The 17,544-nt window shown below is 37.7% G+C and overlaps 2 protein-coding genes and 1 pseudogene across 2 annotated transcripts; all 3 read right to left on the reverse strand.

Annotated features, from left to right (window-relative positions):
- Window positions 1-5,399: 5,399 nt before the first annotated feature.
- On the reverse strand, window positions 5,400-7,098 carry LOC121807935 (probable pectinesterase 29). Its single transcript, XM_042208265.1, has 5 exons — window positions 6,857-7,098; window positions 6,602-6,761; window positions 6,323-6,526; window positions 5,677-5,900; window positions 5,400-5,574 (listed from the first exon to the last, which is right to left on the reverse strand). Exons 1-5 carry the CDS (start codon window positions 7,096-7,098, stop codon window positions 5,400-5,402), a joined length of 1,005 nt encoding a protein of 334 aa, XP_042064199.1.
- Window positions 7,099-7,952: 854 nt separating this feature from the next.
- Window positions 7,953-9,847, reverse strand: LOC121808517 (60S ribosomal protein L13a-4). Its single transcript, XM_042209056.1, has 4 exons — window positions 9,499-9,847; window positions 8,728-8,844; window positions 8,523-8,610; window positions 7,953-8,264 (listed from the first exon to the last, which is right to left on the reverse strand). The coding sequence occupies exons 1-4, from the start codon at window positions 9,768-9,770 to the stop codon at window positions 8,121-8,123; spliced, it is 621 nt and encodes a 206-aa protein (XP_042064990.1). The 5' UTR covers window positions 9,771-9,847; the 3' UTR covers window positions 7,953-8,120.
- A 6,001-nt stretch (window positions 9,848-15,848) lies between these two features.
- Window positions 15,849-17,494, reverse strand: LOC121808523 (annotated as a pseudogene).
- Between the last annotated feature and the right edge of the window lie 50 nt (window positions 17,495-17,544).

Genomic DNA, 17,544 nt, shown 5'->3' on the forward strand with positions numbered 1-17,544 from the left:
ATAATGGCTAGAAAATTCTACCTAACTAGACGTCTCAAGATTAGTAGAAAAATTAAACAATTCATAAACAAGAATCACACGTAAATCAAACCATAATAATCATCAAAGTATCCAACAATTCACCCTACAACATATTCGGAGCAACGAAGGAAATCTAGCCAAACATACTAAAATGAATTACACCAAAAGAACCGTGAACCGTGAACTCCGTGGTGTTCTCCAACTCTAGATGATGGATGATCTCCTCCGGGATGGAGTATGGATCATTCCTTCCTCTTCTCTCCTTCTCCTATTTTCTTCCTAGCCGTCTAAAAACTGTCACACCCCCCTTTCCAATCACTCAAATTAGTCCCTTTAATCTCTGACAAGCCATGCTCCCATCACTCCTCCTCACGTCACCTTTTTTTTTTATTTAATTGCTCAAAACTCCCGAGAGAAAACTGCCAAAATGCAGTTACAGCACCAAACGCCCGACCGGGCAGAATTAAAAGAGAAATTCGCCCGACCGGGCGAATAATCTGTACTCCTCATGCGTAATGACAATTGCCCGACCGGGCGTTTTTGAATCTTGGAATCGCCCGATCGAGCGAAGAATCTGACCTTCGCATGCATGCCTTCCTTCTTCTTCCTTCATTCTTTTCACCATCCGAGCTTCGTTCCTACACCATAAACATACTTTTGCGAGCATCAAACTATATAAATCATGTAAAGTCAGGGGAATAAAAATGTATAATTTGATTCACATCAAATACCCCCAAACTTATTTGCTTGCTCGTCTTCGAGCAAGATCACATAAAACACAAAACTTTAAAGCTCAACTCACAAAAGTTTTTCCAAAAGTTTTCATAAGAGTGAATCACGTAGAGACATGAATGACAAACTCTAAACCCCCAACAATTCCAATCAAGATTTCCCACTCTCATGAACCATCCCTTATCAACCTAGAACTTCAAGTCAAGGTGCATTTCACAGTAAGTCCAAACATGTGATCATACAACTCAAACCGTCATCATTGACTCGTCAAGCATTACTTATCACATAGACTCGCGGATTTCAAATCAAACTTCATTAACTCTACCAAGCTATTTACAAAACATCCACAATGTCAACAATAAGGTCCAAGGTCTTAATTCAAGGTTGTAATAGGCTAGGGATGAGGTAGGATAGATATGGATAGTGAGCTCAAAGGCTACACATTTGAGTGCCAAATTCTTCATTCCTACAACTTCCTTCCAAAGATTAATCAACGGAAAAAAATTTACAACCAAACTCGAACTCCCCCAAACTTGAGATCTATTCTAGACAAGATTACTTCAAACAAATATAGAAGCTCTATCTTTATTCCATCAAACTTTTTTTTTTGATAAAGACCTCGACTCTTGCAAATTTGGAGGTCGTCTTTTTCTTTCTTTTTGTTTTTTTTTTCCTCTAAGAACTTCATTCTTTTCACATTACATCAAGTCTAAATATGTCTACTCTTTACAATTCACCACCCACACTCAAACTCAAACCACAAAGCTCTAACTTGTATTTAGCACCCAAATAGTAGCACGGTCTCTTGATGAGGCTAAAATTAGGCTTATATAAGTAGCTCAGTGATCGGCTAAGTGTTTACACAACGAATAGGGAATTAAGCTCAAGGTGGCTTCTAGGGGATCATGTATAGGACTAGGCATGTGATCATTTGGCCATGAAGTTCATCCTAGTGCCTTATCCTCCCATATCATTGACACAAATGAATACAAGCGGTTCACTCGATAAAGCAAATCAATCCAAGATAATCTCCACAAGACATGTAATTTTCATACTCTCCTCAACTCAAGAAATCGATTAAAATCACAACATGCTCTTTCAAAAAAAATCATGCACAAATTCCATCCATCCTAAGCTTCAAAGATCAAGTAAGATCAAGCAAAATTTCCCAACCAGAAAGTCGAAGATCTAGCATGCATCCGTCAATTACATGATTCAAAACACTTTTAGCATATAATACACCCAATAAACATGCATCCCAAATCATTCACAATCCCCCCCAAACTTGAATGCTTCATTGTCCTCAATGTATGCAAAAGAGAACATAAAAAGTAAAGGGAAAGAAGACTCCCCCAAACTTGGCATGATGTCCATAGTGCATTCGGGTGGGTGGGTGGGTGTATTTTCCTTTGTAGGTGTGCTTCCTCATAAGCTCGAATGTGGATCCTATCTCCACGTTGCTCCTACAAAAAGAAAAATTAAAACAACAAAAAGAAAACAAAATACTCAATTCATAAAAATACATCGAAGGAAAGAATTGAGCGAACAAAACCCTCGATTTATTAAGAGAAAATAAAAAGAAAACTAAAAACTCATTGGGTTGCCTCCCAACTAGCGCCTTTGTTTAAAGTCGTTGGCTCGACTTAGTCTTCTAGCTACAACTCTGAAACAAAAAATTAAAATGTTAGAAAACTATACAAAAATAAAAACAAAAAGAATCCTAATTAAATAACCAGTTGCCTCCCCGGCAACGGCGCCAAAACTTGATGTATATTTTTCGAGCTTTTATATCAATGAATTACTTACACACAAGCTTAATAAAATAACTCTAAAATTACAACTTTCTGCAAGAGTACAGATGTAGTTGTAGTAAAAGAGTGTCGAACCACAGGGAGGCGTAAGTTATTTAATTGGAGATTGATAAAGTAGAATTCGATAAAAAGATGATAAAACACAAAATGATAAGCAAAATACAAAATTTAGAAAATCGGATAAGAAGAAAGCATTGCTCCTATATGTCTCGGGCATACGAATTGGGATACTTCGATGGATTAGTACGATCAAGACTATGCTTAAGAGGATTAAGTTTGTTTTACGCTCCCTATCCGCTGAACACTTCAAGAGAATTGTATACCTAGGATAAGTTGAACACGTCTCCCAAGTTCTACTCACTAACCTATCACCACCACTAGGTCGCGTAGCAAGCTTTAGATTAGTTTCTTCAATTGTCAAACACGATAATTAACTCATTTTAACTTAATGCCCACGCGGAAGCGCAGCAGACACCAAACCAAATTTATAGATGAAAACTATCGATCCACTCGAGATTAGCTCTCTGAACAAGTATCAAATCTCGAGTTCCTTGTATATGAGTACGACCAAAATCTATGCTAAAGAGGCAATAGAATAATGGCTAGAAAATTCTACCTAACTAGACGTCTCAAGATTAGTAGAAAAATTAAACAATTCATAAACAAGAATCACACGTAAATCAAACCATAATAATCATCAAAGTATCCAACAATTCACCCTACAACATATTCGGAGCAACGAAGGAAATCTAGCCAAACATACTAAAATGAATTACACCAAAAGAACCGTGAACCGGGAACTCCGTGGTGTTCTCCAACTCTAGATGATGGATGATCTCCTCCGGGATGGAGTATGGATCCTTCCTTCCTCTTCTCTCCTTCTCCTATTTTCTTCCTAGCCGTCTAAAAACTGTCACACCCCCCTTTCCAATCACTCAAATTAGTCCCTTTAATCTCTGACAAGCCATGCTCCCATCACTCCTCCTCACGTCACCTTTTTTTTTATTTAATTGCTCAAAACTCCCGAGAGAAAACTGCCAAAATGCAGTTACAGCACCAAACGCCCGACCGGGCAGAATTAAAAGAGAAATTCGCCCGACCGGGCGAATAATCTGTACTCCTCATGCGTAATGACAATTGCCCGACCGGGCGTTTTTGAATCTTGGAATCGCCCGATCGAGCGAAGAATCTGACCTTCGCATGCATGCCTTCCTTCTTCTTCCTTCATTCTTTTCACCATCCGAGCTTCGTTCCTACACCATAAACATACTTTTGCGAGCATCAAACTATATAAATCATGTAAAGTCAGGGGAATAAAAATGTATAATTTGATTCACATCAGTATCAATCCAGTATATCAAATTTGTTACTTTGTAACACCATTTACATATCCAACATGATCTAATTATCTTAATTACATTAATTAGCACTATATCTAATTTTTTTATTATGCCAATTTATATTCGTGATTTCAAACACTCCCCCAAAGGTTAATACAAATCCGCTGGTAAGGGCAGTGGCAGCTCGGCCTTCTACCGTTGTGGATTCTTAGGATTGCAGGACACATTGAGGGATGTTGAAGGCAGACATTACTACGAACGCTGCACCATCGAAGGTGCCGTAGATTTCATCTTTGGTGCTGGCCAATCCTTGTTCGAGGTAATCACGGTTTCCACTTCCAGCATTTTGATCAACTAATTAGCATAGTTAGTAGTAGTAATTTGTTGTTATTGAAAGTGTTATAGTATTTTTAAAATTATTTTTGTGTTGATTAGTGCATTTAACTTTTGTAGCGATTCGAATTCTCATTTTGTGTTGTTTAAATCAATTGCCAGAACCTACTTTCTAGTGCTAAATAATTAGATTGGCAATAGAAAATCTGTAATTAATTTATGTACTTAAATGGGCTTGTCCCAAATCTAAAAACAAATTAAATTTATGAGGTAAAGTGTGATACTTAAGGATGGGATGCTTGGACAAGAGTAACCGCCTTATTCTTCTCATGTTAATTTTCAGGGCTATTCACCACTAAATTCTTTAAGTTTCAGCAAATTCTTATTTTCCATACTACGCAAAATTAGAATTTTCCCAATATTAAAGAATTTACAAGCAAATTAAATAGCCCTTAATTTTATCTAATCGACATTCAAACATGTAACAGTCAGGGTCCAGGTTCGAATAGTTCCATGAGAGTTAAGTGACAGACGGGGTCGGTCGACACCACCACTGGCCCTGGAGTGCCGCCAAAGAACGGCCGCTGACCCCACGTTGGAGCTTCTTCGCCCGAACGACACACACTTCTTTCCTTCTGTTTCTTTCTATTAGGATTCTGTAAGACTGACCCATACTTTTACTTCTTTAAGTTGAGACCTAATTTTGTCGAACTACATCTTAATATTTTGCTTAAGTTAAGGACTAATTTGTCTAACTACATTTGACTCATATTTTGTTGCTATTGCCTATTTGCATCCTTTAATTTTAGCAATTGAAAATGTCCTTAGTCATTTTTTTAGCTGAGCGTTTAAAAATCAAATTACCTTAGTTAAATTGATTACAATATCTATTTTTTATTATATTAATTTTTTTTCGAGATTTTTATCTATCAACAAAATATAATTTTACGTAATTTATACACACATAATACACAAATCGTTTGTTTACAAAATTAATACAAATCAATAATTTGGTAATTTACATGAAAATTTGAAAGCCGATATGTAAAACCAATATTTTAACAAAATTTATAAACTTATATGCAAATCACCTTATTTTCAACCGAGGCTATGTTTAATTATCTCTACTATTTCCTTCAAACAACAACAAAAAAAAAATACATTAAGCACCAAAAATGTTTAAAGCTAGGTTCCTCAGCCAACCTTCACCATCAATAAATGAAATGCTGATCAACTCCTTCAACTCTTTCTCACTTAGCTTATTCGCCCACTTCACTCTCTTCGAAGCATTGGCGCCTCTCCCACAACACTTGACCTCCGCAAATCTCAACTGATTCCTGTCCAATCTCCATTTTTTTAGGACAAGAACATTGGATTTTAACTGTTATATTTGATTGAGAGAAAGAGCAAGGAGATCTTACTCGTTGCCAGCGCTGTACCAAGCGTTCCAGCCTTGAGGGACGATGACGTCGGTCATAAATGTGTCGTAGAACAAGACTGTTGCGTGGTCTCTCCATGCTCTCCCGAGATACGCCTTCCCCTTCCCGACTATGTTGCACTCTTTGAACACAAAGGCGCTCGTCTCCCTTGGTCCTGATCTTCCCTGTGCTGTGATGTAGCCGGGGCCTTTGTGCAGATTTTCAACTATTGAGATAGTACATTTCTGTTTTCAACCAACAAATATTCAAGAAAGGGATATATTTGATCAACTAGCTTGAGATCATCATGCAATTTCAGTGGTGGACACAGAAAAAAAATGTTGACAGTGACTATTAACTTGACCATGGAAAAGTCATTTTTTTATAATTTACATAAAATTAGGGGGGGGGGGGGGAAGGAAAATTAGACGATGTCGAAAATGTGGAATAACTTGAAATGCTCTGTTAGACTAAATCGTCATTTTATTGTTTATAGGGCTTTTTTGAAGTTATAACTTCATTTTATTTTATTTTGAATTTATAGGTTTCCGAACCATTTATAAATATTGGCTTTAATTTCTATGATATCTCTACAATTCGGTCATTCTTGTGGCGCGTTTGCATCAGATCATCATGGATGGCATAATTTGGGGATATTCTAGTATACCTCGTAGAGGGATCGGCTTGCACCAAAGATGAAGTCGACCGAGCCTTGGATGGTGCATAGTTTGAAGTAATGCCGGCCTTGGACGTCCCACAACGTGTCTTGCATGCCGTAGAAACCGCATCTGTGGAAGGCCGATTTGTCGCCTTGGATCTTGGCTGCGAGTGCTGGCCTCATGCGGTTGTGAGTTCCATTGTTGAAAGAGTTCTGGTTTTGAGAAGAGGAATAAGAAAATCATGAAACATGTGTGATTTTATGTAAAGATAGATTTTTTTTTCTTACAACAAATGATATGTCTTGTGCCATTGTGTAGTCTGCATAAGAGGAGAAGGTAGCACTTGTTGCAATGGAGTCATGAGCATCCCATGTTATGATTGTGTTGTCCTTTCCTCCTCCTTTGAGGAAGATGAATGGTTTGTCACGAGGAATGCTAACTTGCTCCCTTCAAGAATTAATAAACAAAGTGAAAAATTAAAACTAGGGGTTTTATTCAAAAAATTGCATGAGACTAGTGTGAAAGATGCTGAGTTTATTCACCTGTATACACCCTTTTTGATGCGTATGAAAGTCCATTGTGGGTTGTGAGAGGGGACGGCATCTATGGCTGCTTGGATCGTCTTGAAATGGCCCTTCCCGGATGGATCAACATCGAACACATTATGGATTTGAGGCTTCCTGTGGTGTTTTGCAGCATTGTGGTGTGTTGCGGAATTGGTGGATGAAAATAGTGAGAAGAGAGCAAGAAGTGTGTAGAGAAACAATTGAGGGGAAATTTGCATTTTTTTTCAGTGTTTTTAGGTTGGATTGGTTCAATGAGTGTCAAGATTGGAGAGTTTTAGTATAAGAGAATGCAATGACTGAAAATTAAATCAAACTTGCTGAAAATATGTAGACAGAATCATGAGACCATTTTTTGTATTAAAAAAACTACGACAAAAACTGATTTCAGAAACTAGGCTGCTTGATGTCATTTTTCCATGTTTTGCTTGAATTGCTTTCCTTTTACTTATACTGAAATAAAAGAGTGGATTACAAATTTGATTCATGGAAAATGGTATTTAGTATTTACACGTTATTCTCTCACAAAATATTTCACCACAGGTTGTTTATTCATTTGTTACATTTTCAATTATTACTTTTGTTGTTTTATTTTGCAACTAAGAAAACTGTTTTTATGTAGAAAACTATTTACAAATTACGTAAGCAGACATATTTCTGCTGATGGACAATATTGAAAAATTTTAAGGTTGTCAACGCTTATAACATTTTCATTAGAAAAGGTTAAATTTTGAATAGAAAAGTCAAAACAAAAAAATAGATAATCATCAATTTCTAATATGCATCCTAACCTTTCTTTGGTAACACACTAACACTCGTAGAAAGAGCAAAGCTAAAAAAAACTGTCTAGCTAAATAATAACACCATTGATCATAGAAAACATGAAATCACAGGTAATCATCAATTTCTAATATGCATACTAATCTTTCTTTGGTAACACTCAGATCGAAAAAGCAGAGCAAAAAAAACATGTCTAGCAAAATAATAACACCATTGATCATAAAAAAACATCAAACATTAATGAAATCACAGCTAATCAGTCGAAAAAAAAGTAGAAATATAATAAACAGGCGAATTGGCAATGTTTGAAGTCTATTAAAACTTGCAAACTTTGAGAATATGACATCCGATTTCAACAACCATAGTAAGTTTGGCATAAAACAAAGAACCGACCAAAATATCTAAGTCGCAGACACCATCGTCTCCAACATCGTTATCACTCAACAGCTATCTATGGCAATATTTAGTACTTGATAGGAGCAATGACATCTAGCTGTGAGCCGAGCTTCTCCAGAGCAACCTTCTCAGCCTTGACTCTCAGCTTGTTCAATTGCTTCTTCCTTTCATAAGTTACCTGAGCTCTTTCCTTTCTCTTCTTCTCCAGCTCCTAAAACAAAATTTGAAAAGAAAACATAATTATTAGTCCATTGATACAAACAGTCTGCGCTCGCAACAAATTGAAGAGTACAAATTTATAATGAATTTTTATAATATCAAGTTTATGTAAGAAGAAATTAACAATCTAGAAAGAAACAAAGCGTACAAGGCTGAGATTTCAAAAAATTTCATGCGAGAGTTGAATAAAATAATTTATCCATAATCCAAGAAATGAGGAAATTATATACAAGTTGGGTTTTGAACTTACCCTGATGGTATCATAATGATTCCACCCAACTTCTGATGAGAGTCTGCCCAACAAACAATATTTGTGGCCAGCTTGAAGCCTCAACACCCTAAACAAAGGGAAAACAAAACATGAGTTGAAGATTAAACATTTTAAGGAAATGGAATTGAAAGATAATTGATTGCTAACAATTAGAAGAATGGCTAAATAATTAAGCAGTACTCACTTGAGTGCATCAGGGATGACCATCCTCTTGATTTTGTCATATGGAGGTGGGACACCCTCGTAAACTTTCAAGCGTGCAAGGGCAGCTTCCCCTCTCTTGGTCTTGTGGGGAATCATCCTGCAAATACATGCAGGGGAACACGTTAAACATACTCCAATCATAAGTATAACAAAAACCATACTTGTAAGTTCTAGCATCATTGCTAATCAGAAAATTAGGATAGTCCTTTTAAGAAAATTATACTGGTTCAATGTGGTAGGGAATCAGATCAAGAAATTAGGCACACGAACGAAGAAAGAGGCATGATCTCATAAACATAACATCTAGTGGAATGGTATAGAAGACTAGAAGCCATAGGACTAATGTTACAGAGTAGAAAAGTATAAAGCTACGTAATTAATGTTACAAGTAGAAACCAATGATCACGAGCTTATAAATTGCCAACAGAATTACAAAAATCCACCAGAACCCCACAATGCCAATATGAAGTATGCAAGGGTGGCATCTATAATCATCAACAAATTTCATTTTGTAATCAACAAAAGCAACCAGAAAGCAAAGGTACAAACTTTTGAAGCATGCATAGAAAAGAGGAAGTAGTAACTATCAACATTTTGTTTAATAGTATTATATATAATAAACCATTGAATACATAGTCTTAAAAAGACTATAGCAAATAAACTTTCAGATCATAAGCATAAGCTACAGAACACAAGTGAAATCATCTTCCATTAGATAGCATTGAAAAAATAGAAAGGAAGAAAATCATACCCACGGATAGTTCTCCAGAGAATCTTGGAAGGGGCGCGGAAATGGATGGGCCCGTGCGACGGCTTGGTGTTCATCCGCTTGCGGAGGAACCGCAAGTACTTCATCTTCTGGCGAACAAGGCCGCCGGAGAGGCAGATTTCCTCGCATCTAACCACCACCACTCTCTGCCCATTCAAGAGCTCCTTGGCCAGAATTGACGCCAACCGCCCGAGCATGTGGTTCCTGGCATCGACCACCACTCTCTTCGCGCAGATCCCCGAGCCTGACACCATCTCTACTCTCAGTCTCTCTCACACTGCTCTCTCTCTGCTCAGAGGCGGAAGGGTTATAATGCGGTGAAGGTGAAATTAGGTTTTTCTTAGGGTTGGGTTTTGGGGATTTCTTAACTTCGGTTTCTATTTGGGCCAAAGCCCATGACTCTCGAATTGGACAAAAATCTATTACATTTTCTCAGTTCGGGCTTTGGTCTTTGGGCCCAAAAGAAATTCATTTTTCGTCTAGACAAAAATCTTTCCCCGTGTCCCAAAAATGATTTAATCAGGTTATAAATAGATTTTATTTGCAATTTTTACAAGTTGATATATTAACATTTTGGTTTATTATTTGTATATTATGATCCAAACTTTGAAAAATACAAATATAAAAAAGTTGAATTTTCATGAATACGTGAATTTTAAAAAATACAAAATTAAGCACTTGCTAATCAATTTCATAACAATGAGATCAAACAATATTAATAATTAATCACTTGCTACCAAAACCATGTGCTATTATTGAAATATGGTAATGGTACCAAAGCAAGTACTAACACAGTATGACATAAGCAAGAGAAGGTACAACCCCACCATGCATGGTACCTTCTAGGGGTGAGCAAAAAAACCGGAAACCGAATATCCGAACCGAACCAAACCGAAATTTTGAAATTCGGTTCGGTTTTTCGGTTAGGTTCGGTTTTAAAAATAAAAAAAAATCGGTTTTTCGGTTCGGTTCGGTTCGGTTCGGGCGAAGAAAAAAACCGAAAAACCGAAAAACCGAATTATATATATATTCTATTAATTTAATATATTATATTATATATAATATATATTCTTATAATATATTCTACTATATAATATATACTAATTTATTATTAATTTTATATTATATATAAATATTCTATTAGTATATATAAAATAAAATACACATATATAAATATATATTTATATTATATTTTTTTTTTTTTGGTTTTTCGGTTTTGTTCGGGTTTTTCGGTTTTTTAAGTTCGGTTTTCGGTTTTTTGGTTTCGGTTTTTCGGGTTCGGTTCGGTTTGGATTTTGAACTAAATTTGGTTTTTCGGTTTTGGCAAAAAACCAAACCGAAACCCGAATGCACACCCCTAGTACCTTCTCAAACCTCTCTCTTCTTCTTTCTAATTTCTGACAATTCAACTCTTGTCTATCACATCGCAACACATATTGGATCCTTTGACTTTGTCAAATTCTGTTGGAATTTGACACCACTTCATCATATTTTGTCTCCAACTGTCACACACACATGATTTGGTCATCATAGCAACTCCAATAATATGTGGAATCTAGAATAGAATGAAAATGAATCAATATTCATAAGACTTGATATTTTTTCATGGCATGCTGCTGCTGTTGGAATGTAAACAATTCAGTATCTGCTGAATTGAGTTTGCCACATCTTCAGCTGTCAGCATTGCTTCTCTACTCATCTACAAATCCAAATTAAATCTTGAAAATGCCAAGAATCACTCAGAAATAAAAAAAAAAAAACATAAATAAAAATTGAATCTTGAAAATGCCATGAATCACACTCAGCAGTGCAGAAATAAAAATAAAAATTGAATCTTGAATGTACCTTGTAGGGTGGCTATGCCTTAAATGCTTAGCCTTACCTTTTTGACTTAGGCATAACAGCTTTGTCTTCTGAAGATTATGGCTCCTTATTTCTTGCTGAAATGCAAGTCATATATGTGGAGATTTGTGAGTGTGTACGTGATATTTTTGGAGCACACATTGTGGACTTTCTCTTCAACCATTTTTGCCTATAAAAGGAGCATGGGAGAATGCCTTTGGTGTAGCACCACTACTACTTCAGAACAAAGCTTCAAAGCTTCTGCCTTCTTCTCTCTTTTGTAGCTTAGGCTTTCTAATTCCATTATCCTAAAATATTGGTGTTAGCCTTTTGTAATCATCCCCACATTATTAGTGAAATTTTCTCCTCCGGCCGTGGACGTAGGTCGCATTGACCGAACCACGTAAATTCTTGTGTCCACTGTCCAATTTATATTTCTTTCTCTTGTCTTTGTTATTACAATTTTTGGGTTATTAGATTGAACCGGAACTCCGATTCCTAACAAACTGGTATCAGAGCCGGTTTTCCGGTTCTGAAATAATCTATAGCCATGACAATAACAAAGACGTCAATTGAAAAGTTTGACAGAAATGTTAACTTTTCAATGTGGCGACTCAAGATGGAGGCCATCCTCATTCAGGACGGTTGTGAGCTGGCACTCCAGGGAGTTGAGGAGAAGCCATCAGAGATGACGCTGCAGGAGTTTGCAGAGTTGGACAAGCGGGCCAGATCGGGAATCATATTAAATCTCGCATATGAGGTTTTGGCGGAAGTTGCTGCAGAGACGACAGCAAAAGGAATGTGGGATTCATTGAAAGCGATTTACATGAAGAAGACCATGGAAAATCGGCTTTATCTGAAACAGAAGCTGTATAGCTTGAGAATGACAGAAGGTACATCTATAATCTCTCATCTAGATAGATTTGACTCAGTCATTATTGATTTGGAGAATGTAGATGTTAAAGTTAGTGAAGAAGATCAGGCCATACTATTATTGTGTTCCCTTCCCCCATCGTTAAAACATTTTCGGGATACTATGATTTATGGGAAAGATACCATCTCATATAGTAGTGTCAAATCTGCTTTAAAGTCAAAAGAGCAGATAGATAGGGACATCACAGGGGAATCCAGTAGTGGTCAGGCAGAGGGATTATTTGTGCGGGGTAGACCAGAGAGTAAAGATTTTGAAAATAGATCTAAAGGAAAGTCAAAATCCAAGCATGCAAATAAAAAATGTAATTACTGCAAGAAGAAAGGGCACATCAAGGCTGACTGTTTTAAATTGAAAAATAAGGAGAAAAATAACATTAACCAGAACAATAACACTGGCGAAGCTAGTGTAGCTGCAGATGAAAGTGATGGAACTGTCTTTATTGCCTCGGCAAATGTTGTGAGGTCTAGTGATGAGTGGATCTTAGATTCGGGCTGTTCTTACCACATTTGTCCTAACCGAGATTGTTTTTCTACTTATGAATCTTATGATGGTGGATATGTTTTGATGGGAAATAACTCCCCCTGTAAGGTTGTTGGTAAAGGTGCAGTTCAAATCAAGATGTTTGACGGTATTATCCGAACACTCACTAATGTTAGACATGTTCCGGACTTGAAGAGAAATCTTGTCTCTTTAGGTACCCTTGATGCACAAGGGTGCAGGTTCTCGGCTGAAGGTGGAGTTTTAAAGATAACCAAAGGTGCTCTTATTGTGATGAAAGCTTGCAGGTCTGGAAACTTGTACGTTTTGCAGGGATCTACTGTTACAGGTGTTGTTGCAGTCTCTACTACTCCAAAAGCTGATACCACAAGATTGTGGCATATGCGGCTTGGGCACATGGGCGAGAAAGGCTTAACCTTGTTAAGTAAGAGAGGCCTCCTTTGTGGTCAAAGTACAGGTAAGATGGAATTTTGTGAGCACTGTGTTTTTGGGAAGCAAAAGAGAGTTAGCTTCAAAACACCAGCTGATCATAAAACAAAAGGTACTTTGGATTACATTCATTCTGATTTGTGGGGTCCTTCTCGCATACCCTCTAAAGGTGGTGCCCGATATATGTTAACTTTCATTGATGATTATTCGAGGAAAGTTTGGGTCTATTTTCTTAAACAGAAAAGTGATGTTTTCCTAACATTTAAACATTGGAAAATATTGATTGAAAAGCAAACAGGAAAACACATCAAGCGGTTACGGACTGATAATGGCTTGGAATTTTGTGGAAGCGAATTCAACGAATTTTGCAAGAATGAAGGAATCGCTCGACACCGCACGGTCAGGATGACACCTCAACAAAATGGTGTGGCCGAGCGCATGAATCGGACTCTTTTGGAGAGAGCTCGATGTATGATCTCTAATGCCGGGTTGACTTTAGATTTTTGGGCAGAAGCCATCGCTACTGCATGCTACATTGTCAACCGCGCTCCTTGTGCTCCTCTTGATTTCAAGACTCCTGAGGAAATTTGGTCAGGTAATCCTGCTGATTACTCTAATTTGAAAATTTTTGGGTGTCATGCTTATATGCATGTAAACGAGGGAAAATTAGAGCCTAGAGCTAAGAAATGTATTTTCCTTGGTTATGCTTCAGGGGTGAAAGGATATAGATTATATTGTCCTGATCCCAATTCACCCAAATTTGTAATTAGTAGAGATGTAACATTTGACGAAGCCTCCATGTTGTATTCTAGAAATGAGTCTTGTAATCCTTGTAATTTAGGAAAGGGGGGTAGTGAACAAAGTGATGTGGAGTTAGAGATAGATACTTCAGATTCTTCTCAAAACTCTTCTACTAGAGGGATGGATCAAGAAAATGAAATAGATCCAGATCTCTTTGAAGATGAACGTGTGGAGCAAGAATATTCCATAGCTAGAGACCGACCAAGAAGAGATATTCGACTACCACAAAGGTACGTTGATGTAGCTTCATACGCTTTAACAGTGGCACAAGAAACAAGTGGAGATGGTGAACCTTCCACTTATCTGGAAGCGATCCAAAGTGCACACTCAGATAAATGGGTGGTAGCTATGAATGAAGAAATGGAATCTCTGCACAAAAATGGTACATGGACTCTTGTGCAGCCGCCGAAGGGTAAGAAAATAGTCGGATGCAAATGGGTCTTCAAGAAGAAGGAAGTTGCTTCAGGTGTTGAGGATGCAAGGTATAAAGCACGATTGGTTGCAAAGGGCTTCAGTCAGGTACAAGGTGTAGATTTTAATGACGTTTTCTCACCTGTTGTTAAACATAGCTCTATTCGTGTACTACTTGCATTGGTGGCCATGTATGATTTAGAGCTAGAACAGCTTGACGTCAAGACAGCGTTCTTACATGGTGAATTAGATGAGAAAATCTATATGAAGCAACCTGAAGGTTTTGAAGTTGAAGGAAAGGAAGATCAGGTATGTTTGCTAAAGAAATCCTTGTATGGATTAAAACAATCTCCAAGACAATGGTATAAAAGGTTCGATTCTTTTATGTTGGGTCATGGTTTCTCCAGGAGCAAGTATGATAGTTGTGTTTACTTCAGGAAGTTGAATGATGGCTCATTTACTTACTTATTGTTATATGTTGATGACATGCTCATTGCGGCTAAGAATCTTGCAGAAATTCATCAATTAAAGGCCTTGTTAAGTGGTGAATTTGAGATGAAAGATTTGGGAGCAGCTAAAAGGATTCTTGGTATGGAGATTAGACGTGACAGGGGAGTTGGTAAGTTATTCCTGACCCAGGAGAATTACCTTAAGAAAGTTTTGGAGAGATTTGGCATGCACGATGCCAAACCGGTAAGTACTCCTCTTGCTAGCCATTTTAGGCTATCTGCTGCTCAGTCACCAACATCGAAAGAAGAAGAGGATTATATGGCACGAGTTCCCTACTCTAGGGCGGTTGGTTGTGTTATGTATGCAATGGTTTGTACTCGTCCTGATATTTCACAAGCTGTTAGTGTTGTTAGCAGGTATATGGCTAACCCAGGAAAAGAACATTGGCAAGCGGTGAAGTGGATTCTCAGATACTTGAAGGGTACTTTGAACACTTGTTTAGAGTTTGGTAGAAACGATAATACATTGGTTGGTTTTGTAGATTCAGACTACGCCGGTGATCTCGATAAACGCAGGTCTCTTACAGGTTATGTATTTTGTATTGGAGGTTGTGCAATTAGCTGGAAAGCTACTTTACAACATGTGGTGGCGTTGTCTACCACCGAAGCAGAATATATGGCGGTTACTGAGGCAATCAAAGAAACATTATGGTTGAGAGGCTTATTCGGTGAATTAACTCTACAACAAAGCGTTACTACCATTTTTTGTGATAGTCAAAGTGCAATTCATTTGACTAAAGATCAGATGTATCATGAGAGGACTAAGCATATTGACGTTAAGTATCACTTTATTCGTGATGTCATTGCAGATAAGAAGGTCCTTGTTCAGAAGATCAACACCAAGGACAATCCTGCTGATATGTTTACGAAGCCCTTCCGGTGAACAAGTTCAAGCAATGCTTGGACTTGATCGGTCTTTCAGAATTGGTGAATTAGCCCGTTGGGGCTCTGCCGGAGTTGATAAAAAAAAAAAATCACTAGTATTTTGCATTTAAGTCAAGGTGGAGATTTGTAGGGTGGCTATGCCTTAAATGCTTAGCCTTACCTTTTTGACTTAGGCATAACAGCTTTGTCTTCTGAAGATTATGGCTCCTTATTTCTTGCTGAAATGCAAGTCATATATGTGGAGATTTGTGAGTGTGTACGTGATATTTTTGGAGCACACATTGTGGACTTTCTCTTCAACCATTTTTGCCTATAAAAGGAGCATGGGAGAATGCCTTTGGTGTAGCACCACTACTACTTCAGAACAAAGCTTCAAAGCTTCTGCCTTCTTCTCTCTTTTGTAGCTTAGGCTTTCTAATTCCATTATCCTAAAATATTGGTGTTAGCCTTTTGTAATCATCCCCACATTATTAGTGAAATTTTCTCCTCCGGCCGTGGACGTAGGTCGCATTGACCGAACCACGTAAATTCTTGTGTCCACTGTCCAATTTATATTTCTTTCTCTTGTCTTTGTTATTACAATTTTTGGGTTATTAGATTGAACCGGAACTCCGATTCCTAACATACCTTGACACTGAAAGAGCAGACAACAAGTTGTTCAATGGTAGTAATGTGAGTTTGAAGAATATGAAGATGCAAACACTCAACTGCAGAGATATTCTTGGTGATCTGTCCACGCCGCCTTCCCGACAGAATCTTGATCATCCCAAACAGCCCCGAGAGCCTCACTTCAACCTCTGCCAACCAAGACTTGCTCCCAGCCGTCTGATCATGGTTATCAAGTGTTGGAGGCAGGATCAACGGTGGTGGTTGTTGTTCATGATGATGAACTGATTCAAGGCATTGGAGGAGTTGTTGCAGCTCTCACAAATTCAATTGCTGCACCAACTATAGAAGCCTGATCTCCCTACATTACAATATCATGTTTTGAATATATGTTTCATTGAAATTATTTAATTTTTGGTGACAAAAATAGGAAATAGAGTTGTTAGTTAGTACCCTGTGGACATAGTAGGCCGGCATGAGGGCCCTCAGCATTTGAAGATGCTCGTCCATTTGCTTCCTCCAGTTCCTCTCCACCGCGATATGAGTCATCCTCTGCCTCTCGACCTCTTCACTAGTCTTGCTGGCTTTCGCCCTCTTCCTCTTGTTCTTGCTCTTGCCCTTCGCTTCAAGATTTTTGACTGCAGAGTTCGATGTGTTCCCCTCTTCAAACTGCATCATCTCTGCTAAATCTGAGCTGTTCAATGAATGTGTGTGTGTGTGTGTGTGTGTAAATGAGTTGATGTGTAGAGTGGTGTGACAGAGACTTTTACTGCAAGAGGACACTCTCTAACTCTCTTGTGATGTTCAAAGATAGGATTGTTGTGTAATAATTTGAAGAGAAGCAATTGAAAATCAGAAGGTCTACTGAAATGATTGGTGTTGGCACATGATGTAGTGACAAAAACTAATTAATTTGAGCATGCTATTTCTGGAAATGGGTTGTGGTTGAGGACATGTATGAGCACTGAGTAAAACCACCATCCTCTGCAGAGAAAATACAGAGTGAAAGTATGAGATTCTCTTTCTTTCAATCACAAGCCATTCATTTGGTCATATATAACAAAGGCACCATATAAGATTCTCTTTGAATCCGCCACTAGTTACATCGACTTC

Source organism: Salvia splendens, chromosome 6, assembly GCF_004379255.2.
Source record: "Salvia splendens isolate huo1 chromosome 6, SspV2, whole genome shotgun sequence".
NCBI lineage: Eukaryota > Viridiplantae > Streptophyta > Magnoliopsida > Lamiales > Lamiaceae > Salvia > Salvia splendens.

Bases quoted from the DNA above. Each gene is read 5' to 3' on its own strand.
- LOC121807935 (XM_042208265.1), bottom strand. From the start codon at position 7,098: ATGCAAATTTCCCCTCAATTGTTTCTCTACACACTTCTTGCTCTCTTC. The intron at 6,527-6,601 runs GTAAGAAAAAAA...TCTCAAAACCAG, and splicing joins CACAAGACATATCATTTGTT to AACTCTTTCAACAATGGAAC. The intron at 5,575-5,676 runs GTACAGCGCTGG...GAGATTGGACAG, and splicing joins CCTCAAGGCTGGAACGCTTG to GAATCAGTTGAGATTTGCGG.
- LOC121808517 (XM_042209056.1), bottom strand. From the start codon at position 9,770: ATGGTGTCAGGCTCGGGGATCTGCGCGAAGAGAGTGGTGGTCGATGCC. The intron at 8,845-9,498 runs GTATGATTTTCT...ATGTATTTGCAG, and splicing joins CTCTGGAGAACTATCCGTGG to GATGATTCCCCACAAGACCA. The intron at 8,611-8,727 runs GTGAGTACTGCT...CCCTTTGTTTAG, and splicing joins GTCATCCCTGATGCACTCAA to GGTGTTGAGGCTTCAAGCTG.